Below are 27,440 nucleotides of genomic sequence, written 5' to 3'. Positions count from 1 at the left end.
ACAGTCATTTTGCTTCTTTCTTGTGTAGGGGAGGAATTGGGCTTGCTATGGTCACATCCAAAAAATAAGAATAAGTAATAGTAGTAATTAAAATGTAAATAAGCGAGATCCATGGAGATATTTCAACTGATTTCTACGTAAATTGTGTAATTAACATTTTGTCTTGACACACCTTGTGACTCTGGATGTATAGCCATATGTCCTCGGGTACAAATTCATGTTCACTGTGTACATTTTATCAAAAAATATTTCAAATGTAATTTGAGTCCTACTTCTCGACACCACAGAGGAACATGAAGAAAGTTTAAAATTAAATAGCCTTACAAATGAGGTCTTGTGTTCATAAAGAATTGAGGCCATATCTGGAAAGTGAATAGATGAATAATTCTCTCTGTGCAGACGCATGTCACATGTATGTGACGAGTATGATTAACCGAGGCTGTCAGCTATTATAATCGTAATATATGGATTATAATGATGTGACAGGATTTTTATTCTTTCCTGGTTGACCACTGAACTTAAGCAGAGAAACCTATGCCACACAAGAAAGACAAAGAGTTACATCATTTTGTTGAACAGCTAATCCGATCATGGACAGTGTTTGTGCATTTGCTATCTTCGGAAAATGCCAGCAAAGGCGCTAAGTAAACCTATTTTACAAGACTCCCTCACAAGGATACAGTGCCAGTATCGGGATAAAATTTCACACAGCAGCATGGCTCAGTCACATAACCTAAGCAGGCTTAGGAAAATGGAACACTACAAAGTATCACACTTTTCCTCCTGTATGTCTGCTGCAGCACACAAAATGCTTGGGTGCCAGTTTGAGCATGAAAACCAAAGTGAACTAATGGCTGAATAGCATGTAGATACTGTTGGTAATGCTGTGAGTTGTTTCAAATGGTAGATTATGGAAGTGTGCACCTGGCATTCTGCAGACTAGCCTGGCAACACTCCTCCCTTATAATTACAATGAACACACAGTAATTCAGGGTAGAGGCTGAAATACGAACGATGTCCTCTGAGACAGCTTGTTTTAATGGTTATGCAGAAGAGTTCCTAGAAGTGCAGATGGCTGATGCAATGTCTTTGAAGCTATTTACAGATTTGCACTACTAAGGTATACAGAGACCCATAGTGTGAGGCCATAATTCTCTTTTGTGCTCCTGAATAAGACACATGAACCACAAATTACCACAAATATCGATAAGCCATTATGCTAACAAGTAAGATAACACGACAGTAAAGAGAGACTGCGTTGTTTCATCCGAATAAAGCGCTTTTCTTACTTTGTCCACATAAGGATGTATGATCTGAGCTGGGCCTTCTTTTCAGCACAGTAGCAGCATGTTGGAGGGACAAAAATCTGCGCTGTAGAGTACATTTTATACCCTGTATAACAGAGAAGTTCAACTTTTTCAGATGAAGACTACCCTCTGCTGTTATTAATATACTTTATGCACCGATGTGAAAATTTTGGCCGATAACGACGGCCGATACGAGCATTGCCTTTATGGCCGTTGCAGGTATTATCTGTATAAAAGCAAGTCCATGTGTTTTTCACAATTTCTACAGGCTGAAAAATACATGTAAGTATTATGAATATGAAAATGTGAAATTGTCTTTATTTCCAAAAGGTGGACAAGCCCATAAATGCTGTGTTGACTTTTTTTTGTTTTGTTTTGTCATCATCTGTTGTTTATGAACAAAATATTATATTTAAAACGTCAGACATAAATATCAGCCCCCAAATAACATTGAAACGATACAGATATGTCAAATGTGAGCAATATCGGCCGATACGATTCAGGTGTCGATGAGTATGATGAATCTGGCTTATCTGTGCAAAACACATCTCATAATCCTACTTGTGACAATTCAGATTTTCACAGTCACTTACAGGGATCTAAAAGCCAAATACTGCACCTGTTTCCACCGAAATATTACACTAGTGTACACTTTTCTTTATGTAAAGCATGGTTTATTTATCTCTTTTTTTGGCAAAGTTCCAAACTCATATAAAAGAGTGTCGGTGCCTTTGAATTAGCCAACTACTCTGATACAAGAGAAACAACAAAAATGTTAACTCCAAGAAAAAGTTTTGCCGCATTAAAGTCACATAGGGGCCACATTAGCATGTGAAAAGAATAAACAGGAGCATTCTCAGTTACACACTCCACCTGGCTGCTCACCAACGTCCTTGTCAGAAGTCCACCCACCGCACTGGCTAACACTGAAAGACCTCCTGGGGACCGCAGTGACCATTCACTCGGTTCTCTCTTTTTCCCATGCACCTGTGACTGTTTTTGTGTTTGCTATTTTTTGCTTTGTCTTTTTCTGGCAACACTGTATCATCGGAGACACACTTTCCCTCAAAAGGAATTCTCCTGCCCAACAATGTGGTTCGTTTGTTCACCGGATATGGCAGGCCAGAGAGTCAAATGGAGAAAAAAAAAAAAAAACAAGTCACCGCAGTCATAATTAAAAAATCGCCACAAGAAAAATAAGCTCAGAGAGACGAGCAGTATGAATGGACATGAAATAAGAAAATAAGGTACTTTTACCAACTGGTGTCTTGCCGAGTTGGGGGTCTTCACAGGTGCACTTGGATAGGTTCTCCTCCTTACTCTCCTCGGACGGCTCATCCGGCTTCTCCATGGTCCTGGACCTTAGAGAGCTGCTTTTCCATTTTCCAAAGGACTTTGCCACAATCGCTTTGTCCGCTCCTTTCATTGTTTTCTGTAAAACACATTTACAGCATGACTTCCCAGGTTTATCCCTCTTGTGAGCCATCTGCCCCCTTTTTTGGCTCTCAGTAAACCTGGGCTCATCTTTCCCAAACCCAAAGTAAGAGAGAATTAGGGCATTGTGTGAATATGCATTCTCTTAAGCATTCCAGAAAATTTTCTGATTGCCCTGGCATCTTTTTTAGAGAGCGCTTCGACATTGTTTGCCTCCTGACATTTTGCGATGCTATGTGGAGAGAGCAGCGATGATTGAAACTGTATAAAACAATACTTTGCAAAGTACCCACACAGTAAACAGAAGATGGAAACTGGAAAAAACAAACATGTTTTCACATTTAATCCAACTTAAAGGAAATAAAAATAGCACATTATGCCCTAATTGAGTGCTGTACAGTCCGCAAATACTATTACAAGGCCGATCAGGATTAGCAGTGGAACATACCTAGTTATCTATTTCTGAGTGCCAAGACTGCTAGCAGTGGGCAACTAAATTTCAAAAGCTGGCAAATCCAGTTGTCTCCTAAATACAGAAAGTACTTAAATCCAGAGCTAACAGAAGAAAAAGACGGATAAAGGGTGCTCTGCATATCACCGAAAAGCTTGTGCACTTTTCAGAATCACTGGCTAGGTTAAACAAATATGCTAAGTAGAGATCAAAACAATCCTTTGATCTGCAGCCTAGTTTCCAGAGGAATGGCTTGGCTGTTGTTGTAAATAACTTGTATAAATCTATATACCATTTGCCTTCAGGTAATATCAAAAGTGCCAGGGATTCACAGGCAAATACCTTGTGGTTAGGAAATAGATCAGATAAAAGAATATAAATATTTCAGCTACACAGCCCTGTGACATTTGGTGTGTTACAGCACAGTTTTTTAACCCCATATGATCATTTTACATGTTTAGTTTACAGTAGAAACAAGGGTGAGCAATATAAAATTACAGTCTTCCCCTGTCTGTTTCATAGATGGTAAAAAATGTTCCTACCTCCAGCATGCCATTCAGGTCAAACACAGAGAAAAACATTGTGCTAAACTTCATACAAAAGAGGCTTGAAGAATCAGAATGCAGAAGCTATGCAACTTGCTGACTAACTTTGCCCTCTGTTTTGATCGAGCACACAAAGCAAAATGCTGTCCATTCAAAACAGACAGCATAACTCTTTTCAGGGAGGGGGGACCGTGAACAAATGAGGCCATGTCCTGAGCTGCAGTCAGTTTCCCGTCAGGCAGTGCACGGTGAGGGCCACGGGGACTGGAACCGGCTGACACCACTCTCAGGCAACAGAACAACTCTTGTGCACACTATCCCCCCCCCCCCCTTTTTCTTTCAACCTAATTTCAAACAGTTTATTTTTTGGTTTAAAACTCGCTACCGCTTGCACTTAAATTATATTGACAGTGTTGGTGAATGTAACAAACTCATATTTTTTCTGCAAAATAATTAAATGGTAATATTTATATCACTTGAGATTAATAAGAAATTATAAAACAACACAAGTCACTTACCAGTGTCTTTAAGTATAATTGCTCACTGCCATTTTTAGGTCTTTGTAAATTCATCAAGGGGGTGGTTAAGACCTGCTCCATGTTAAAGCAACCTGGAATAATTTACGCTATGAATTGATGCTAAATAAACATTAATGATTTGAACTGAACTGATAATAACTGGCTAGATGTTGAAGATCATTCACAAAAACATAATTAATTTAACTCTTAATTCCACTGTAAAAAAAAAAAACAACCCTCAGAAAATAGATTGCTTTAGTATTAGAAATCAATTCTCATCCACATTCAGGCTAATAAAGCTGCTCTGCTGCAATGCAATACTGATTTACTTAAAAATTGCTGATATTACATTTGCTGGCATTAACTTACAAGCTAACATCCTTGGCCTACCAGCTAGCTCACAGACAAGCATATTTGAACTTGAACCGAACTTTATCAAGAATTTTTATAGTAAACCAAGCCAACTGAACATAGAGCTGAGCATAATGCTTAAAATCTAGTATAAATAAGCTAAAGAAAAAAACAGTTTAGCACCAAGCTAAATATGCTAACCATGGTAGAAGATAGCTCAGTCAAGATGTAGCCTGTTTGCTTTAGAATTGCACCGCTTGAGGTTTGAATGATTTAAAGCTATAGTGCTGCATATTTTCAAATAAATCAATGACCCTTACATTCAGTCCCTTGCCAAATGAGATAATCACACACTGATCATTAATTCCATCGTGGCCAGTAAATCTCTGGATTTCACACTAAATGATCTTCATTTATGTAGCGACATCGCCACGCTGGCAGGGTGCACACTGGCTACTTCCAGTTAGCCCTCTGCTAACTTGAATGTGGATAAATAATTTTATAGCGCAGCAGTTATAAACTCCCTACATGTTATAGGAGCAAATTTATCAAACTCCCAACAGTGAAATAAGTCATTTTATATGTGTTGAGTGATCCTTAGAAAAATGTATTCACCAGTTTACTGCCAAAACAGTAACAGGGGAGCGGGTTAACTATCTGCTCGCTCAAATGCAGATAAATGATGAAATCACGTGACTCTTATGACTCTCTTAATGTTTTCACACCAAAATGATTCTATTTTAACAAGAGTCATGGGAGTTGTGTGACTCTGAACAATTTCAATCCATGGATCCATCAATCCATTTTCTATACCGCTTATCTATTAAGCGTCATGGCGGGGGTGGGGGGCTGGAGCCTGTCCCAGCTGACATTGGGTTAGAGGCGGGGTTCACCCAGGACGGTTGCCAGTCCATCAGGAGCAATTAGGGGTTCAGTATCTTGCTCAAGGATACTTGGACATGGTCACCGGGGGAAGTGAGGATCGAACCAGCGACCCTTCGGTTGCTAGACAGCCACTGTACCTCTGCTGCCCCTCTCTGAACAATTTATTAATTATTTTTACAGCCCAAACAACCGAGAAGCAGTGTTCCCCACAATAGCAATAAGATGAACTTCATTCAGACACGTATCAAGCATCATATTAAAGTATGATTAGTTCTTAAGTATTCAAGTTTCCTTCTTATGTGTTTAAGGTCCACTATCTGAACACTCTAAATTATTTGGGAGTTTTTTTTGTACTGTGTATGGGTTAAGTTAACATTACTTCGCACTGCTATTTTGATCGACCTTGTAGATGATTTTTCTAATTACAAGGTCAACCAAGGTTGACTAACCTTCGTCAGTGACCATCAAGAATCATGACAGGTCAGAAAAAAAAAAGATAAATGCATTAACATAGACTATTCTTAAAAATGAAAAATCTTAAAAAAAAAAAAAAAAACTCATCTTAGGTGTTTGGAAGATATCATAGAAAATTTATCTGGCTTTTCAAGAGTCCTGGAAAAGCAATTTTGAGAGAGAACAGAATGTACCATATTCTTGACCCGTCTGCCTCAGATGCTTGCTGTATATGGAACTGAATACTGGACGTGAATTGTATCATTCTCTGTGTCAACTTGTTAGATGGCAGTTGCTGTAGTGGAGTGGTGAGAGCGGCACATATGCATTATAGGAGAAAATTGTGAAATGACAGATTCCGGGTGTGATACTGAGGGAATGACTAACTAATAGGAGGGGTGCTCCAGGCTGTTAGCTTTGAAAAGCAGTTTGCACATTACTTTATCTTGTCAATCAGATTCCTGGAATGGAAGAGGTGACTGATAACTTGAATTAATTATTTTCTTATTGCATGCATGTGTTAATTCATGTTAATTTATGTCCCTTAAAGGCCCAAGCCAGAATATCCAGAGTAAAGCGCCACCTCTGGCACCCAGATCACCACACCACTCTCTTTGCATATATTTATATCAAATGAAAGACTTTTTTTAATCCTGTTGGAACAAGGAGCGACTGCCAAATTTGATTTTTAAATGTACTTTTAAGCTGTTCATGGTTTTTCTTAACAACTGAACAACACGGAGCAGTATTTACCGCTATGATGGGATTTGAAAGTTACAGATTATTTTTTATAAGCGAATCCTACCCCTTAAAATACCCCCTATTCTCAAAGAACACAGCGAAATAATGTCAAATAATGTCAATATTCAAATCACCCGGAAGGCATGCCCTCTATATTCTGTATGTAGTTGATTTAATTTAAATTCAAACCAAGCGCTACATTCATATAGCTTTTTGACTTTATTCGATCACAGCAATTCTGTGCAATACTTTTTAACAATTGCATTTCGCTAAACATCTTTAAACATTTTGACAAATTTAACTTCCCCCGAACACAGAGGATAAGAAGAAAAACATTTCTCTGATGAGAACAGAAACAGCAAGAAGTTCTAACAAGGAAAAGCCTGCCAGGTGGCGAACTGGCTGCACCAACAGAACGCACAATCTGTCTGCTTCTCCTTCCAAACCATTGACAGCTGCCATCACCAGCCTTGCACACTCGCACTCAGTGGCTCCTCAGCTCCCTACCCATCCCTCTTTAGTGTTTCCTGCTAACCTCAGAGACAGGGTCACCTGGCCCCCTAGTTGCCCGTCTGTGGGGCCCTGCTGGCCCCCTGGAGACCTGCCTGCATGGGGATGCATGGCTAACAGAGGTCTAGCAAATCCTCTTTAATATGCAAACCAAAGGGCTATTCCTTTGACCTGAGACCATAGCTTTTCTAACAGTGAAATCCAAAATATTCAAGTGATGTACTACGATGAGATTGAATGCTTTTGATCTGGAGGTTATTTGATATTATCAAAGACAATCAGCACCATACTCAGGTTTTATCTCAAACCAGGTTGGTTATTTTGGTTAAATTGCGTGATTGAATCACATTATGTTCTCCTTGTTTCATCCGGGAAAAAAAAAAAATAATAACCTTAGGATTTTTGTAAAATTGGAGCAGCATTTCTCCACTGAGCAAACCTAAGCACACAGATGCACAGAGGCTAAACTGAAGAGTGTTCCACAAAGCTAGCATTGCAACTGGGCTAAAAATAAAACCTGGCAAAGTTATTCTGATCCCTTATTGGTCCCATAGTTTGATTTCACATTTAGCATTTGCATTCCCCTCCGCATAAACATTTCATTCTTCCCCTCCTGCAGTACAATGAGACTTGAGTGACTTTGGCAGCAGATTTTGGATCGGTGCTCCTGAATCCACCAGTGTATGTTATCAGCAGGTAAACAAGCTTTCGAACAAAGCCATAATGGAACTGCAAGCGGCATAAAGAGGCTCATCTCAAAAGCTATACAACCCATCAAAGCTGGTGTCATTTCCTCAACACTGCACTGCAGCTGGAAAATGCATAGCTGTTACAGTTTAAATCGCCTGTCTATTTTCAGACACTTCAGAACTATTTGTATTGATTATTTACTTGTCAGTAAGGAGCCAGATTACCAAAATAAGACAAACAAATTCGAATGTTTACCGGATTCTTTTTGTTTTGTGGTTGGATATCAAAAACTGTGTCACGCACTAAATTAATGGGATTTGCACTATAGGGTATTTGAATAATTATTTTCTACTGAAAATGAAATAGTTCTATCTATATTTGGAAGGATTACTGGTGGCATTGAACTTAATGTGAAAATAATTTGCCCTTTAAATACATACTTAAGCTATATCCTACACTTTTTACTCACCAGATGCAATCTTGTTAACCACACGCCTGGATGCTTGTCACCAAACTTTCCACATATTTGCCTTTTGGGTAAGGCTCAGATGCACAACGAAACCTACGCACTCTCCTCCCAGTGAGTGGAGAAGCCTCAAAGCTCTCCTTTCATATGCTGCATTATCTCTATGGCGGTAATTATCCATAAAACTATGCCATCAGATGGTGATGATTTCCAATATGAACCCAATAAATGTGTTTAAATTTTGAATTATCATATTTATGTGGATATGTGTTACTAATAGTGATTATGTTCATCATGTGGGTAGAAAATCAACCATCCTTATACTGCGCATTCTCACATATTTCTCAGACATTTCATCACACATTTAATCTGCCCCTGTCTAAGATTTCCTGCTGAACCTGTAGTCAAGGCAGCGAGGGGACAATAACGGATGAGATTATGAAGCATGTCTGTTAAAGCATGTCTGTTTGATCATCATTCTATTTAGGTGAAGTTCTCTACTTGGTCTCTTCAGTCCCTGACAGCAGATATATAACCTAATCTCTTTCCCTAACCCTTTTCTTAGGCATGAATAGGGTGGAAATGTGATGGCATTAAGTCGATTTACTCCTTGGTTTGCAGTTTCAGCCTTAATGCCTCTTGGCTCTTCTTCAACACACTCGTTCCATTTAGATTTCAAAAATATAAATGTTATGTTAAGGCTTTCCTATTTATTTTCATTTATCCATCATTTGAAGTTCATGCATATATTTACTCTGCAAACAATGCTTGTTTATTTACTGCTCCATCTATCTACTATAAGTCAAAGATATTGGAAAATCAAATAAAACTTGTGCATTATCTTCAAATACAGAAGATAAGAGAGTAACAAAGGATGAGATCTGAGACTGCTTGACATTCTTTGTGAATCGTCTCTGACATCATTTTGATGTTTCACATTTACTCATCTAAACCTTAATTTGTGCCTCCAGCATATGTTGACATGCAAAGAAAAGCCATTATGATGCGTCTTTGAATTTCGGCTGATGCCATTTAAAGCTACATTAACATACCTGTCCTTATACAAGAACTGGTGTATATTTATGGGGAATTTGAAGGGGAGTGAGGGAGGGGGACGGTCTTCTCCTCATTGATTTGTTTAATATCAAGATTTTAACAAACACTGACTTATGAACATTTGTCAAAAAAAGAGACGTTGAGTCTTACAATCCTTTCCTCTGCCTATATGGAATGAGGGCTCAGATTCGTTGCATCTTATCTGAGATTGTCACCACATCCATGAGATAAGATGTTATATAAGAATGAACAACTAGGCTCTTAAATCTGGAAACACAATCCTAAGTAGCTCAAACTTTTAGAAAACCCTTTTCTTATGTATAGTGTCATATCTTTTATATATGTATCTTATATCTTTGAAAGCATTTCTTTCAATAAAAACATGTCTTTTCTAATTTCTCTCTTCAATTGACCTAATGTTTTCATGCTTTATATGGATAGTAGTAGTACATACATATGTAACATGTGTGTGACCTGATTTTAAATCCGGTGGCTTATACTATTTTATTATATGTTTATCATTACCTTAGATTTAAGTACAAAATATTTCAGAGGCTATTGGCATTTAAAAATGTTTGTCACTTATATTGTTCATTTATAATAACCATGACAAAAATAATAATAAAAAAAAAGATGCATTGTCCCTTGCTATGCATTCTGCTTTAAAGCAGCCAATTTTAGGATACAGTAGTGAAGATAAGTAGTCAAGTGTAATAGAGAGGAGTTTGACAGCAATTCAAAGGCTGTTTTAATGGTGGAACTAGCTCGAGACTACACATGGCAATGTTAAATCCCATTCAGCCTGATGAGAGTGACTCCCAGCAGCACTGAGCTCAGTGGGGGGTTGTAAACATTTACACTAAGAGCCTGTCCAGTGCACATGGTTGGTGCTTGCCAGCCACCTCGGTATCGAATGTTGTGTTGCATATTTTGTCATTCAGGCCTGTCCCGAAATTGTAGGAATCACACCATCAATTTATGAAGGAGCCATCCAAATGTGACAAGAGGCTTATGCTAAATGGAGAAAATAGAGCTAAACATTGTTAAAACACCCCTAGACCCACATGGTAGAGAGTGCTCGGCGGAGAGCTGCTATGCTCCCCGCTGTGAACTGGGAAAGTGATGTTGGTGGGCTTCCTTCTCCATGAGGGCCGCATCGTTCTTGGGCCCTGATTTGAAGCCTTTTTGAAGTCTGTTTCCTGCAGCAGCGTGCCAACATTAATGTTTCCACAAAAGCAAAAATGCTGAATTAAATAAATACACTATACGGTGCTATTCCACGATGACTCCTGATTCCCCCTGAAAATTTTAAAAGCATAATTAAAGCCATTTACAATGTATGCCCTTGAAGTCACAATATTTATCTTTTTCTGGGGGTGGGGTGCAGGAATTAATACAGGTATTTACCAGACAACTTTTTATCCCCAAATTACTACCGCAAGTTTCCATTGGTTTTTTGTTTTGTTTTTTTTGTTAAATGAATACTAAGCCCATTCTGGTTATTGAGCATTATCACAAAAACAGCAGAATATGTCTGGGATCAATCCTTTATTGTTTCAAAACTCTATCTTTTACAATACAGTCATTTATTGTTACATGTGTGATTTGATGGATAATGTACAATGTCTTCCAATAATGAAACACAGTCACAAAGTATTCCTTTCTACATATCAATATTCTATGATAGTGAGAAGTTTGTGCTGATACATTTATTTAGTTCTGACAGCCCAATTACTTCCCTTTTCAAATCAACAAAAGCATTGTTTTTGAAAGTGCATTTCAAGGATTGCAAAGACGACTGTTTCTATCAGTCAGCCATAATGTACATTTCAGTATTGACGGAGGGCCATACTGCTTTGTGAGTAACAAACAGCATTAACTACATTTCCAACTACGACATTTATCTGGATAAGTAAATCAAAGAAAATATATCAATATGCATGCCATGAACATTCCTCCATAAACATTTATAATAAATGTATTTTTTTTTATTTAATTATGATGATAATGACACGGTATTTCCCACAAACGGACAAATGCTGATAATGAGAACTAATATTCAACATCCAAATTTTGCTCAATTTTTACACACAGGTCAGATGGCTTAATGCCATAGTGTAAAAGGGCAACGCCCAAATAAAGTTATAGCATTTGGTCCACAATAACAAATCTGGGATTAAAACAAACAAAAATGTGGTAGCAGGTGTGATTTTGAACAGGAACTCAAAATTGCATGGTAGTGTGTTCTTCATTCCTTCAATTTTTTAAGTTCTTTCGATACTCAAGGTATGAATTATGGTGTGATGTTCTGTTCAAAAATTGAGCAATATAATTACACATTTTAGCTCATTACTTGGTTATTATACTTTTCTGTTCCATGGAACAGCTTTCACTCTGTAGAACTTTGTTCCTAAAGGAACCTTGAACCTGTTCTGCGCCTGACGAAGGAGGAGAGACAGCTTTGTAAGTCAAGTGTTCAAACTGAATACATGAGTGAAACAGCACTACAGACATGTACCATGTCTGCTTCTTAAATAAAATAAATAAATAAATCAAAACGTCAAATTCCACCCTACTTATTACAACTCTTTCATTGTGAAGTTATGAGAGCTCTTAAATCTTTATAAAACTTTGAACAAGATGTATTGGGAAACTTAAATATAATACCTTTTTTGCCTGGCAATACTCTTTCTCCATCACTTTGCCAAGAACCCATGGCCGCCTTGAGGTCCCTGATGCTAAACAAGACATACAGACTCAGTAAATACTAAGTTAACCACTGATAAATACATGTCTGCAACATGACGCTTAAAACGCTATTGTTGAGCTTAAATGAAAACGCTTGTCTCTGCAGCACAATTACTTTTTTGAAGCAATACACTTAGTATTTGTTGTAATCTTATTAGTCCTGGCATGAAAGTTATTTTAGCAATAATCATTACTAATCAATCAATCAATACTTAATAAGACCTTTTTTACAGAATAAGAGTTCTCATTGTCATAACAAAATAAGTGGGTGAGGCTTACCCGGTTTGAGGTCCAGTGCAGTGAGAGACTCCGAGTGAAGGAAGTAGAGGGTGGGACCAACAGTGAACAGCACATAGTTGTCATGCCTCTCATCTAGGATGATTAGAACCAAATCGCCCACCTGGAAACTGAAATACAAAAACGACGGACAAGGCTACTAAATTCTTTGGTATAACATAAGACAACATTCTAATGGTAATTATATAATATTGTGTATAATTATATCATGTTTCATGATGGTCGGAGCTTTACATAAGAACAAAAACTGCTAAAATCCCCTCAGCGAGGACATGCTAAGACCCTGTGTTGTTTATTCACTTACTCTCTGATGGCGATTTTGTCTGAATGCCGTGACGACACAGACGACATGCTCTGAGACATCTACAAAAAAGGATTAGGCCAATGTTACACATGCTACAGAGAAGGGTTAACAATACTGGCTAAGGATGACTTCCTAAAGGACTTAACATTTGTCTGATTGGGAATTTGCTAGAAATAGACTTCTAATTAGAATTGCTACTTTTCCCCTTCTTAGCAGCATTATACTGAAATCTCATTTCAGTTGTTTCCTTTTTAATCATGCAATGTCAAGGCTGATTAAAAGAACTTTTCAAACCACAAAACTATATTTACACAGCTGATATGTTCAAACAGTAATGTCACTCAAATTCATCCGTTCGCATATTCAAATGGTCTAGAAATCAATTTTTCTTCACAGTGATCCGGTGTTCTGGGTCAGGATTTTACTCTTTGATGCTACTGCCCCCTAGTGGAGATGGTGATACATAGCCTGAATGACAGTGATAAACTGACCAGTCTTTGACTGAGACGCTTGTTTTCTTCTTCCTTCATGTGTAAAGTCTGAAACATATAATAGATCGATTGAACATATATGAACAGAAAACAGCTTCCTGTTCTGTTGAGTAATGTGGTAGATGCAGTGTGTAAATACCCTCTCAAGTAAGAGTATCCGCTGTTTTTCCTCTGACATCAGGATGTTATCGCTACAAAAAAAGAAGCATAACGTAAATAAAACAATATATCCTTAGACTGACACAGAGAAAGTAACAATGAATGAAAATACATAAAAAGGTTGCAACATTAAAAGAGTTCAGAGTTAAAAGTTCAGAGTCGAATGCCAAACACAACATTAGAAACTGCTATTCTTTGCTATGGCGACCAAAACCCCCCAAAATTTAACAGGTCTTTCCTTGGCCAAGACACCACGCCTCCACCAAGTTCAGTAAATCTTGACCCTGTAGTTTAATACTCCTGCTTACAGACAATGTTACTGATCAAGAAACCTCCCTGGAAGAAGTAATAAATACTAACTTTCAATGTGTCTGGTATTGTTTCACTTTGTGTGTGTGTGTGTGCGTGTGTGTGTGTGTGTTCATGCGCATGTCATCTCAGAAACATGTTGACCTTGAGAAATGTTTTGTTGCAGGAAGAACCAGAGAGATGGTACTGAGTGCAGTGCTTTGGCAGATGTTTACATGCCTGTCAGGACTGTGGGCTGATTTTGCCATTCAAAGCATCACAACTGTACAAGCTGTCAGCCAAGAAACTTTACAGGTGTGCAGTGCAGGTCAAAATAAAAGTCGAAGCTGGGTGTACTCTGAGCAAGGTCACTGGAGGTACTGTCGTGTTATCATGCAGGGACAACCACACTGAGGCAGAACTATTCAGTGGTATTCACTTTTAATCACAGCAGTCTGCATCTGTGACTAGTTACATCTTCTCGTCAATGAGCTGATCGCTGAAATGTCCTTAAGATATAATTTGTTTAATCAAATTAAGAAAACCTTGGTAGTGTACTGAATGCTAGAAATTTTCTGATCACCTGTGTGTGTGAGTGTGAGTGTGTGTCCATCAATGTCATGCCTTAACACAATTCTAGTAACCTAGTTTTTATGAGCATGGGATTAACTAGGTAGGGAAGGACCTAGTATGTCTCTTGTCATACCACTTTGGTTGGTACTTTTAGCTGTGACCCTGTTTGAGAATAAATGCTTACTGGACTGTCACCATGCTGGCTTCCACTGCTGAGTCCACTTGTTCATCCTGTCTTATGGCTGCCACAGAGGCCAGTCTGTCAGTTTCAGCCAGGAGATCAGAGGAACACGCCCCAGCAACGGAAAGAGCTCGAACTCCTGCTGCGGCTCCCGCTCCGGCCTCAGGGACCTCCTGAGCTGAGGGGTTTTGAGTGAAGAAGGCAGAGGAAACCAGAGCAGTACTGCATAGCCGGTTCAGCTCTTCTTGTAAGTGCTTCTTCTCCTGCATGACACTGGCTCGGTCCTCAGAGAGAGTCTCTATCAGAGCTGCAAAGATTTCAGACAAGTCAAAAAACCCATTAAGTATATCACACCTGGGACGGCTGTCCAGATATATTAAAAGGTGTGGGAAATTACGATGTCTTAGGAAAAAATCTGAGCTAGCTGGCGATGATGGTTGAAACATGTATGACAGAGTCGTGCCTACTGTGCAGTGCTGTGCGTTTAATGGTCACATAAACTACTTCGACAAGTCTAGCAGAGCTTATTTCTTACTGCTCTTCTTCCATAGACGCTCCTAAGGAACCTGATGACACTTGCTGCTGTGGCAGATACCAATATATCAGTGGGCTGAATGGTGATGATAAAATTACAAGGCTGATAAACTGTTTTTTGAGGGGTTATTGGCCATCTCAAGATAAGAACATATATGAGAGTAATTACAAGATTTAATCTCCAGTCATATTCAATTCATAAACGAGAGGACCGACAGAGCAGATACGATGCAACAACTAGCGATGGGCGTTTAAAGGAACTTTCTTGATGGATCGTCTGGAAAACGTATTTGTTATTGTTGTGGCAGGTGATGGTGCGGTGACTCTCAGCTGTTAAAGAGGTCCAGCAGTCTGTAGTAGACCCTAAGCTTCTCAGCCGTGGCTAACTGTTTTAACAGCTCCTGCCTTCTTTCTATGAGTTGAGTTCCGACAAGTCTGGTTTTGCTGTGTCATGTCAGAATGCGACATGATTGTTCAATGAAATTCATTAGATATGAAAACCTTTGCCCTCAATTACACTTATGGGCATTATATCTGTCTCAATAAATTTGTAGATCCCTTGTTAATTTTCTCTACCCATTTAGCATCGCAGCTCTTCTGTGCTAACACCGAGGTGATGCTAGGTTGAAGTAAGGAGCATGCATCAATGTTAACCAGGAAGGGGCGCATGTTGTTCAAGAGGTACATTATAGGGATCATTATCATGTTCTACTTGGATTCAGCTTTGCAGTGTTTACAATGAACTTTGTAATACTTCCTTTCGTATTGGTCCCACACCAAAATTCACTGTGACCTCTCCATGTTTCCATTAGCAGCAGCAGCAGCTAGTAAGGAGAAGAGTATTTCCAGCTCATCCTCCTTGACCTCAGACTAGTTAAATATCACCCCCTGATGGTAAGATGTCTCACTGCTACAAATACTGAAATTACACTATAGAACACAGCCTCCTTTGATTGAAGAAATTTCAAGTGATCAACAAAGTTCTTTATAATTGATTATCGACTATTGATTTTGCCCACAATGACAACATAACAAAATGTAAAAATATAAAAAAGAAAGGCTGTTCTTAAAATACAACAGGAAGCAGTCAGAAATTATGTAAATCCAAGCACAAAACATTAATGTCGTATGCTCATGTTGCGAAAATACACTTGTTTAAAAACATAAATTGTATTTTTTTTCACATAAAAGATGCATTTCATGTCAGAGTCCACTCACATTAAACATGAGGACAATATAACCCTCCACTCTGTACAGCACTCACCCTTGTCCTTCTCCTGCTGTTGGGTGACTTTCCTCAACTTTTCTGTGAGTTCATTTATGATCTGCTCCTTCTTCAGCCTCTCTCGGGTCAGAACAGTGTTGAAATTCGTCTAAACCATAAAAAAGAGCAAAATACATTAAGGAGAAAAAAAGGAATATTCAACAGGTGATCTGTATCATTGTACCATTAATTTCTGTGTTCTAGCAGTAGATCGGCTATAGGCACTGACTACAACTTTTTATCCCCCCCCCCAAAAAAATTGGTAGTGTTTTTGTACTATTCCTAAACTGATGTAATGTCAGACTATGATACCTGGTAATCACACTGACAATGTGGACTCAGTGGTTATGACAGTATCAATTGTACAAGTCTGCCCACAAATACAAGGAAATACAATTCTGCAATAGTTTGGAATGCATTTACAACACTAAATACTTGAGCACTGGCTGCCTGCCAGAGTGCAATGGAGCTTTATACATTTTGGGATGCATTCAGACTTCATAGCGAATGAAGTTGATAGCTCTATCTGATGTGCTCAGTGAGGTTTGTGCTGAGACTGCCAATGTAATCATTACTAGGAGGACCGCATTATCAATTAAGACTGATATATAAATGCCTTTTTCCCCCAGTTATAAATCTAAATACAGACCTGCTGCTCTGCTATCAGTTTTGTCTTGAGGTTCTGTATCTCCTCATTCTTCTTCTTCTCCAGAAGATCCATCTGGGTCTGCAGGGAGGCCCTCTCCTGCTGCAGCCGCTCTTGCAGCGCTGAGTCGAGAGACAGAGGTGTTCCAGCATCTGCACAGCTCTCAGCATGCAGCAACAACCCTTCATCACTGAAAAATAAACAGTACAATTAAATTCTGACAGAGGGATTTCCTAATACCATACACTACCCATACACAAACAGATAAAGAATAATTACTTAATTCACTCCAACAAACTATTTGCATGTGTAATCCCAGATTTCACTGTGGAATTTGAACTCTGCCTATTAGCTAGTTTTAAATGGCATGTTTGTTCTTGTCAGCAAATATTTACCTTTTTGAGGATTGTCTTTCATGAAGTTCATTCTCAAGTTGTCTAATTTTTTCTAACAGCCTCTTTTCCATCTCTTCCTTTTGCTGCTCTATCTCTGTCAAGGCATCAGATGTAACAGTAAAGGTCTCCTTTTTCTCGATTGCTGGTCTCCCTTGCTCTGCTTGTCTGTCCTGCTCTAGTTTTTCAGTTAAAAGGTCATTTTCTGCCTGCAAATTTCTGTTAACAGTCCTTAGTTCTTGCTCCACTTCGTGGAAACTCCTCAGCTGCTTTTCATTTTCATCACTTAAAATAGACATTTGCTGGTCTGATTCCTGCTTAAGTTTCTGTAGCTGCTCAGCATGGCTCCTGTCAGTATCCTGGGCCTGCTCATGCAAGGATGACAGCTCCCTGCGCAACAACAAGGTCTCTTCTTCGTGTCTGTCAACCAGCTCTGAGATGCAGTGGTCCTTCTCAATCCTCATCAGTGTCCTCAGCTCTGCTAGATCCACTTCATATTCCTCATTCTTTACTTGAAGCTGTTTTCTGATATTTTTCAGTTCTTCGCTGAGAACTTTTGTCTCAGCCTCCACCTGGGTCTTCACAGCCTCAGCCTGCTGCATCTTGGTCTCCTCAAATAAGAGTCTCACCTCTTCAGTTTCAGACTCTTTGAGGGCTAACTCCACCTCTAGTTTGCATCGTAGGTCGGCAAGGTCAGAAATACGAACCTTCAAGTCTTTGATTTGGTTGTCCTTCTCTCTAAGAGCAGTGATGTGGTGATCGGTTGCCTCATTTAACTTGGACATATTTTCATCAGCCAGATGTTTCAGAGCCTCTTGGTTACCCTTGCTAAGGATTTCCAGTTCTGCCTCATGTTCCTGCTTCATTCTGTCCTCAAGCTCCTTTAAATGTGACTGCTCAACAACCTCCAACTCCTGCCTAATCTTCTGCTGGCTACGTTCAATTTCAAAATGCAGATTTTCGAGCTGGCTGGTCAGAGTGTTTCTTGAAACTGAGAGAGTCTTGACCTCTTCAGCCTGGTCACTGATCATCTGCTCCATGGTTTTGATCCTCTCTGTCTGGCTACTCTCTGTTTCAACCCACTGCTCTTTCTCACTTTGAAGCTGAGCAAGTTCTTTTTCTTTGCGCTCCATAAGTCCCTCCAGCTCCAGCATGGCACGCTGCACATCTCTAACAATATTCTGGTTTAACTGGTTTTCTTCCATTAATGTGTGGACCTGCTTTTCAAATTCTTCTCGAAGGGAAAGAATCTCACTCTGATGCTGCTCCTTCAGCTCAAGTTCATGAGTCCGACAGATGTTGTCCACGATGTTATGCAACTCTGCAGCCATACTTCTTAAGACAAAGCCAAAGTCATTCTGTTCTTTTAATATCAGACCTCGTAAGTGGCACAGGTCATCCCTCGCACTTCTCAAGTTGGAATGGGACTCCTCCGCAGCAGATCGATACTTGTCAATAACTTGCTTGAGAACTGTAATCCTTGAGTTCTCCCTCTCTAGTGTTGTGGTGTCCTGCATGCGCTTGTTGTCAATAGCATTAATGACAGAGGAGTACAGTGACTCAACCATCATTTCAGGGCTGGTAGGGTCACTGATGGGGTTCGGAGAGGTCAAGTTCTCTTCAATCACAAACTCATTGACAGCAGACATGAAGTCAGATTCAGGGCTCTCTGCTAGAGAATCCAGGTCAAGGGAGCCCTGCTGCAGCACTGGATCTAGGTTTGGATGGCCAATGGTTTCAAAGTCAAATGTTTGTGCATCAATGCTATCTGGAGATAAGTCCTCTAAGGGAGCTGGAACAGGAACATGTAGCGGCTGGCAGCTGGGTCCTTGAAGGCTCAGAGAGCAGGGGGTTTTGGAGGACATGGGAGTGGTGGTCCCAGGGATGCTTTCTGTGGACTGTGGGCTCACTGGGGTCGATCTCTGTGCACTTGGACTGCATGATGCCTTCAAAGACAGAAGGTAAAGAGGAAAAAAGAGCATACAAATACGTTTGATTTATTACCAAAGTTAAAAAAATAACCATTTATGACAATTACCAAAGAAGGAAAATATAAAGTTGAAAAATGTCTCAAAATTTATGCTTTCAATCAAAAGTTACGACCAAATATAAAAGTTAAAACAATGACTTCAATGGTCACTGCATCCATCTGAACAAAGTAATCAGGAAAATTCAACAGGCACTGTACAGGTCCAATGACTACAAATCATCATTACAACTGTAATAGTGTCACCACCTTTCATTGCAGTTTAAAATCTGCAGAGAAACAAGAGAGGAGCTGGCTTTTAAATTGACTGAATTATTTTGACCCTTAATTCTTAAGTACACTTGAATGAGCTGGTTTTCATTGTTAATGTGGGGCTTTGCGTGAAGTTGCCATTACCCTTTGTTCACTCAGTAGGTCAGTTATAGTTTGAGACATCTCATCCAAACTCTGTGCAGCTTGGACCAGCTGATGAAGCTTCTCTACATGGTGATTCAGGGGCTCAAAGTCACACACAGTGGGAACCCTACAGAGAAAAATAAAATTAAAAGAAGAAAACTCAAGGACAGAACTAACACAGAGCTATGTGTTATGTTATGACAAGCAGTCTTGAATAGAGGCTTGAAAAGGCTTTGTAAAAGATACTTTCCACAAAACAAAATCAGAATTCAAATTGAACGATCATTTTATTTAATAAAAAGTCTATTTTGGTTTTGAAAAAATGCCAAAATCATAATAATCAAGAATTAAATTAATTTGATAACCATCATCTTCGAGTTGATGTAGCTGTTGTGTTTTTTTATTAGTTTACAATGAGCTCTTTATAGCTACAGCAACACCATTCATACATCTTACACACTGTTCCTTTGGATAATTGCCAAACCTTAATAAGAAGCCATTTCACAGACAGCAGAGGATTACTTACATAAGGAAAGGCTGCACCTCTACAGGACAACAAGATTTCAAGTACTGCAGGTCCTCAACTGAGATGTCTGGAAGTTCATCATCAAATCTCCTTGGCTTCCGTGTCTATGAACAATAACGACCAGAGCAAAATGGACCCAATGAAATACAATGAAACACCATTTTACATTATTTCACTAGCTTGGTCAAAATAGTCACAAATTTAAACTCACACAAAATGATGTTGGAGGCCATGAATCAAGTCCCCTGAACAAGCGATTTCTGAGGAAGGACTTCCCTGAAAAATTGAAGATATTCAAACTGGGATCTTGGTCTGAACTGATGTTCTAAATTAACTCAAATTACATGACAGATAAAACAAAACACTTACTGAAGAGTTTCCCGAAGGTTTCCCTTTTGAATTTCTCTGCTTCGTAGAGTTGTTTGCCATCTTTCACAAGTGCATAGGCCCACTGAAAACACAACACTATTAATGTCTTTCTCAAAAAACATGGCAGCAATCTAGTTCGGAAGCATGGCTCGTGCTGTTATTACCACCATGTTAATGACAAGAGCCAAAAATAAAATCAATGGTTTCTTGTTCTCACTAGTCATGAGAAATAAGCAATGCTCTAGGAAATGATAAATTATAACACATTGAATAATAATAATAATAATGATAATCATAAGAGAACAAAGACATGTAATATGTTTAGCCCAAGTTATTTTAATATTGTAATAAGCAATCGAGCAGCAGTCAAAAGTGTTCTAATACCAGCAAACATACAGGACTGCGATCCCAGTAATTTTTGCTGGCTCAATTGCCTATTATCATGTTATTATTTTGTTATGTCAACTGTTTCAGGAATTTTTAATAAACTGCAAGGTAATAAGAGCAAATATTCCCTCAAAACATCATACCAAAGCAAACGGCTTGAAATTAATTTGTCAAGCACCAATTACAAACATAATTAGCCTGTTTTCTTTTTGTCAAATTGGCAAAGTCAAAAGCCAAATTACATTTGAATACATTAAGGATGTGCTCTGCATTAAACATGCCAAAGCTGCAAAATCATTGAGAGATTGTGCCTGTATCAAAATATCTGAACACTCAGCGAGTTTTGGATAAGAGCAGTCAACACTGACCTCCCTGTAGTGGCGCATAAACATTTTTCTCCTCACAACTTCCACCACTGCCAAGCAGTACATCTGGGGCACCGTACTGAGGGCATCCACCACCCTCACTCTCTCCATTAGCTCTGTGAGAAGCCTGAGAAGAGCCTGAAGCTTCTCTCCATCCTGGTCAGCATGAAGCATCACATAGCAGCACCATCTAAAACACAGTTAAATGTACCTACATGTTTCTCTTGACTCAAGAACAGAAAGTAGTGATTTATATCAATTGGGAAAGGCATAAAATATTGGGGAAGTGGTGGTGTTGACGATTACTTGAGTCGGACTTGAAGGTTGTTTGCAAGTTCTTGTTTGGCAGTGGTGCACTTCTTTTTGATGTCTAGCAGCTTCCTGTGGTTGTTCAGCATGATCATCAGCTGGTTGGTGTGACTCAGACACAAATCAGGCAGAACAGATGTGTCCTTCAGGTTTTCAGCCCTCTTTTGATTGGCCAGAAATCCCTGCAAGAAATATTTACGAGCACTGGTCATTAAAGGGTTTACATGTATCAGGTAATTTCACAAGTGTCAACCTTTTACATTACATACCTGAGCAAGTTCTTTTTGTTCATTCACCAGTTTTTTACAGCTCGCAATCATTTGGTCGAGAGCGTACAACCTGTCCTCAAGCCCTTTGATGGCTTTCATGTTTTGATTATCTAGCTTGGCAATTGTGTCACGACAATCTGACAAGAAGGGTTGAATAATCCGTGGGTCAAGCTGAAAAAAAACCCAAAAACATTTCTGTTAATACTTCCATGATTTTAACCACCACAATTTCAGACTTCCTTTTTAGAACTCTATTTTAAAAGCTTCATTTACAATATTGCAACTCACCCTGTTGATGGAATCAAAGCATTTCCTCACAACAGATTCCACATCATTGGGTCTATCTTGCACATTGATCCAGTCTAAGAGTGTAACATTGAAAAAGGACACATTGGCAAGCTCTGGAGTGTCTTCATCAAGTAGAGCAGCCCTCAGTCCGCCACTATCAGTCATTTCATTTGTGTCCTGGTCACCAATCCGCTCACTCTTGGCTGTTTCGGAAGCAGAGACAGATGCTGATGACTTGCAGGGCCTCCGTGGATCAGCAGCGCAGAGCACAGAGTCCGTTGATTTTTCTTCTTCTGTCTCATCTGAATCCTTTTCTGGGGTTGAGCTGGACTTCTCTATGTTCTCTCTGTAACAATGTCTTGTCAAACATTCCAGCAGAGGTATCCTGGCCATTACAGAAACCGCTGTCCCCAACCTGCAATAAAGCACAACAAGACATATAATCACATATAATTTTTAACTGTACAGAGTTACAAGCTACACTTGTTATTACCATCTTGAAAACATTATTTTCTGGATGGCAACACTTACTTTGTGAGCTTAAACTTTATTTCTTCCAAGTCGTGTTGATAAACTGTGTATGCGGAGTCAAATTTCATGAGTAACTTCTGATAAGACAGAGTACAGTCGTCCAGATTAGCCATGATAGCGGCCCAGCCCTGGTGCTGCAGGTGTTCATCATGAACCAAACGTTCACAGAACGAGCTAAGCTTGTTGGCAACTTCAAACATTTCCTGGAAAGACACAAACATTTTATTTCAAATGTTTTGATTTCATAAAGTTACAAAAACAGGCAAACATAACAGAACATTGATTAGTTTTGACTGTCCCAATAGCAGCTCTCCAGGAAAAAAGAATTACCAGAGCAAGTTGTGTTCGAGAGGCAACAGTGTGAAAGACGGCTGGCATCAGTAGCGACTCCTCCACCTTAACCTGAATCTCACTCTCAATTGAGAAGGTGGTTTTAGGGATCGTTGGATCCCGGTCACACAATATCATCTCTTTGTTGAACAGGAAAATGGGGTTGGTTTCCTATAAATAAACAGAGGAACTGATCAATAATCCCAGCATTACATGTAAAACCTGTTTACATACTTTGCAAGCACATAGAGCACCATAACAGCATTTTCCAACCTGCATTATAAAATCTGGATGAATCAGAATCTGTTTTTTTTACCCCCTAGATTCAATTAATTTGGGCACATCTAAACAGAGCCAAAAAATGTGGGTAGAGCCTACAAAAACTACACCAAACCGGACACATTTAATGTTTTTTTTCTGTTTGGAAATTAATTCCAGAATTTGTTCTGGGAATGTGATTGATTCTTAATCTGACTGACCTAAAAAGCCGATTCTGCATATTGGAGTTCAGTTCAAATTGCTTTTGCCAATCTACATACTGGGATGCAGATGGGCAACGGTCAGTAAATCAACAATGAATAAAGGTCCAATCTGCTCCAGAATCAAAATTTATTGTATTCTTGTTATTTGGTCAGATACGACCCGCTTCTTGTGTTTGTCTTTTCGCTTCGGCCACAAAACATCTAAACCAGGTCTGCCCAAAGTGGGTCCCCCAATAATGTTCAGTTTAACCTGCCAGATGTAACAGGAGAAAATTATTATTATAAAAACATATCCGATGATAAAAATTGAAAAACAACTTAAAGGTTATTCTGTAAATATCTGGTTAGATTTAATTTTTGAGAGATGATATTATATAGGATCCTTGATTATTAATCATAACTAGGGAGTATGATGGCAGTTTGTGTAGAATATCATTTTGACACAACTGAAATAAGATTAAAAAAAATATCCACAGGCACAGAGACAAAAGGCATTTTAACAACACTATGTGCTAGCTTTTGGCCCGTGGCTGACCATTAATATTCAATTCCAACCTCTCCAAAAGAAAAAAGTTTGGCTCCCCCAATCTAGACAATGAGCTGATTGAAATTTCTTAAGTGGCTGTCAGAAATGCAAAAAATTAGCCAAAAGAATTATCAGAAGATGGCACAGATAATGAAGTGTGGAGAAAATTCAGCAAGTTCAGTGAAATAAGGGTTTGAAAACAGCCTAATAAAAATGTTAACACTTACAGTGCCAGCACTGTAGCTGCAGACTCGCCTCTCTGCAGCCATACATTCCCCTCCATTGACAACAAGGACTTGATGTTGAATTGCAATCTTATATTTGGATTGGATGGCATGTTTAAGTTCCAGTACACTGAGACAAAGGACAAATGCATTTATGACAAAATAGCCATGATGTACTGAGCAATACTTCAAGTCATTAATGGTGCAGTTCAAGCTTCTTACGTTTGGACAGCAAGATCAGTGTCAAATGTCAATGTGCTGCCATTGTTGACCTGGAACACATACAACTTCATGTTGAATCTGCCAGAGTTCTTCGCTCTTGACAACCTTGCTCATTGAGACATTTCTGGCCACCCTGAAAAAAGCAAACATCAACATAGACACAAACAACAATGTGAGCTAGAGTGAGGTCTCCATTACATGACCAGTAGTGACATGTGATCGTTACATTGACAGAAAGCACACACCCACCAGTGTCTTGAAAGAAACTCACTTTAACTTTCCAGTATAATTGTCTCATCTGAATCATGTGCTTCATAACTCCCAAAGAGGTAAATATATAGCCTCAATTCCATCTAAACCTTAAATGCCCTTGCATGTCTGTTGACTGCATAATCACAAGGAGCTTGCAGCTGAGTCACCATGTCGTTTGTTCATGCCACCTGTCAAGTGTTTGGACGTGCAAGAGGTCACCTAACATAATAGATTCCTGTAAAGGAAAGGCCTGCCAAATCTTTGTAATTAACGAATTTCTGAAGAACGGGGAGCCAGCAGTCTACGCTAATGACAATCAAAACTACTGTTGCCGCTAACAATACCTGAGAGCTCCTCGCTGGGGATAATGTAAGAAACCTCACCAGCGAATTTGCTGTCAACGGCAATTTGAATGTTGTTTAGCTACAATAATCACTAATAGCAACGGTTAAGCGTCTGCGGCCCCCGTTACTTAAGATTACTAGATACAAATGTGGACGTTTACAATTCATGAGACTGAAAACATGTAACAGTTATAAATAACATGTAGACATGAGAGACTAATAATGGTCACAATACTTAACAAGAGACCACAAGCAGCTACTAGCAGGCTAGCTTGTGAATAATAACCCGCTGAATACGCTATCTAGCTTTCTGGCTATTTCCTACGTTAAGACGGCTCTGAGGCTAGCGCTTGGGAGCTATCGTAATTTTTAACGTCGATGAATTTGACAATAGTATTAGGATTGACTAAATTATCTAATATCATACGTCTAAAAGTACATTAATACGCTGGTGATATTCCACACTGAAATCATTATATAAGTGGTGTTGTTTGTCTTACCTCACTTTGCTCGCATCTCCCTGTTCTTGGTCTCCACCTCGCCTAGGCGAGTGGGCTAGCTATCAAGCTAGCAACTCAGCTAGCTAGCTAACCTTTTTTAGATTGGCATACATAGAGCTAGCTTAGCAAGCTACTTAGCTAACATTAGCCAGTCTAAACTACTTGATAACAGACAACCATCTTTCACTTAAGTTGTTACGTTACATATTAACCAAACTGCTGTAACAGAAATCTCTAATTTGGCAAGCTCGGGTCCAGGTGGTGTAACAAACGGCCTGAACCACCAGTTGTTTATCTCGGGTAGCTAAAACAACGCTAGCACCCTCTGTAGCTCTGTCTGTTTTGTTGTTGTCATCTGCTGGTGGGTGGTTCGCAAACGATCCGTTCATCAGCTACCCAAATGTCAGCCAGCGTACCATAATAGTGTTGCAGTTTATTTTTGTTACTTTTATTCTTATTTATGAAAATTTGAACACTTGTGTCAATTTTCTATTTTCAGTTTAATTCGGCTGTTGCTATGTTAGCTTTATGTTGGCACTCATAAATCATAAATTGAAAATAAGTTTTAATTTTACATTACTTTTCTCCTTATTGGCTATTTTTTATTTCATCATCCAGTGCTCAAGAATTTCCAAATACATATTTTTTTTGTTTTTGTAAAAGAAACAAAATGCTTCATCAAGAGGAGCACTTCAACCTTGTTCATGTATTATAAAAAATAGGATTCCTTGCTGCCAGACAAAACCTGAGACGGAAAGAAATTGTTCAATACACATCCCTGATGACTCAGTTCAAAATGTTTAATTCTCAAAACTGTTTCTGATTTTCCATCAGTGAGAGCGTTCGTCACTGTGCTTTTCAAAGTGTATTCTGGGAAAATAACACGAAAAAAACGCTGTGGAGTGTTTTGCTGCAACATGAGAAGGGGTGTGGTTTATGTGGGCTGCAGTGTGTAATTCCACTTTGCTGCAGAGAGGAGGTAGTTTAGAGGCTGTCAGTGGCCTTACAGAGAACTTTTCACGCACAATTTTAATGGAAAGCATTGATTTTAGAGAGCTTAGACATGACCATTGATGACAAGCTCTATGCTCTCAAATAAAAAACAAACATATGAATCATTATCATTTGCAATGGCAAATGATGAATCTTTCATTTGAGTTTGTTGACTGAAATTTCCTTTTCAGGTCATAACAAAACTATATCATCATCATTCATTTTGCATAATGAAATGGAAAGATGGAGGTGTTTCTTTTCTCCTCTGTGCAGAAAGTGTTCGAAAAACATAACAGAGTAAAAAAAACAACATTTTCTGCACTTCCTACAGACTACTCTCCATAAAAGGGTCCACATTTCAATAGGTTACTCAGTAAAAAAAACAGTTTTGTGGAATTTCAGGGATTAAATCCTTGTATCGACCCATAGACATGGGAAGGGAGGTCTGACTTAACATCCATCCATCCGTCCATCCATTTTCTACTACTTATCCTGTTAAGGACAGTGGGGGGGGGGGGGGGGGGGCAGGAGCCTATCCCAGCAGCATTCAGGCGAAAGGCGGGGTTCACCCTGGACAGGTCACCAGTCCATCACAGGACCAACACATACAGACAGACAACCATTCACACTCACAGTCACACCTACGGTCAATTTAGAGTATCGATCAGCCTCGTCCCCTCTTGATGTCTTTGGACTGTGGGAGGAAGCTGGAGTACCAGAGAGAACCCACACAGGAACAGGGAGAACATGGAGACTCCACACAGAAAGATCCCTGTGCTCCAGCCGGGGCTCAAACCTGGAACTTTCTTGCTGTGAGGTGGCAGTGCTGACCACTGCACCACCCGTTTAATTTTTT

General features: G+C 39.2%; 2 protein-coding genes across 4 annotated transcripts in view; both read right to left on the bottom strand.

Moving 5' to 3' along the window:
• Positions 1-2,739, bottom strand: part of st18 (ST18 C2H2C-type zinc finger transcription factor) — a 39,946-nt gene extending 37,207 nt beyond the window's left edge. For both annotated transcript variants that reach the window (XM_086203801.1, XM_086203800.1), the window contains exon 1: positions 2,559-2,739. In XM_086203801.1, the coding sequence (XP_086059927.1) occupies positions 2,559-2,733 (175 nt within the window). In that variant the 5' untranslated portion in view covers positions 2,734-2,739. The remainder of the gene's footprint in view (positions 1-2,558) is intronic.
• An 8,206-nt stretch (positions 2,740-10,945) lies between these two features.
• On the bottom strand, positions 10,946-25,956 carry rb1cc1 (RB1-inducible coiled-coil 1). 2 transcript variants are annotated; one of them, XM_086203798.1, is made up of 23 exons: positions 25,592-25,956; positions 24,496-24,628; positions 24,277-24,403; positions 23,042-23,212; positions 22,712-22,914; positions 22,181-22,595; positions 21,893-22,063; positions 21,621-21,805; positions 21,318-21,504; positions 20,563-20,644; positions 20,405-20,469; positions 20,194-20,297; positions 19,668-19,794; positions 17,288-19,230; positions 16,896-17,082; positions 16,247-16,355; positions 14,452-14,755; positions 13,387-13,438; positions 13,248-13,295; positions 12,757-12,815; positions 12,435-12,562; positions 12,075-12,145; positions 10,946-11,845 (listed from the first exon to the last, which is right to left on the bottom strand). In XM_086203798.1, the coding sequence occupies exons 2-23, from the start codon at positions 24,564-24,566 to the stop codon at positions 11,768-11,770; spliced, it is 4,887 nt and encodes a 1,628-aa protein (XP_086059924.1). In that variant the 5' UTR covers positions 24,567-24,628; positions 25,592-25,956; the 3' UTR covers positions 10,946-11,767. The 2 variants fall into 2 exon arrangements, with proteins under 2 accessions (XP_086059924.1, XP_086059925.1); XM_086203799.1 differs by lacking the exon at positions 25,592-25,956 and adding an exon at positions 24,767-25,096.
• Between the last annotated feature and the right edge of the window lie 1,484 nt (positions 25,957-27,440).

This window comes from Aulostomus chinensis, chromosome 5 (genome assembly GCF_037954235.1).
Source record: "Aulostomus chinensis isolate RoL2024-O1b breed Wild chromosome 5, RoL_Achi_v1.0, whole genome shotgun sequence".
NCBI classification, from domain to species: Eukaryota; Metazoa; Chordata; class Actinopteri; order Syngnathiformes; family Aulostomidae; genus Aulostomus; species Aulostomus chinensis.
This window is presented reverse-complemented; position numbering and strand designations above follow the sequence as displayed.

Excerpts from the sequence above, each read along its gene's own strand:
- rb1cc1 (XM_086203798.1), bottom strand. The coding sequence starts at position 24,566 with ATGAAGTTGTATGTGTTCCAGGTCAACAATGGCAGCACATTGACATTT. Across the intron at positions 22,915-23,041 it reads CTCGAACACAACTTGCTCTG|GAAATGTTTGAAGTTGCCAA; the intron begins GTAATTCTTTTT and ends GTGTCTTTCCAG. Across the intron at positions 21,505-21,620 it reads AACCTTCAAGTCCGACTCAA|ATGGTGCTGCTATGTGATGC; the intron begins GTAATCGTCAAC and ends ACTGTGTTTTAG.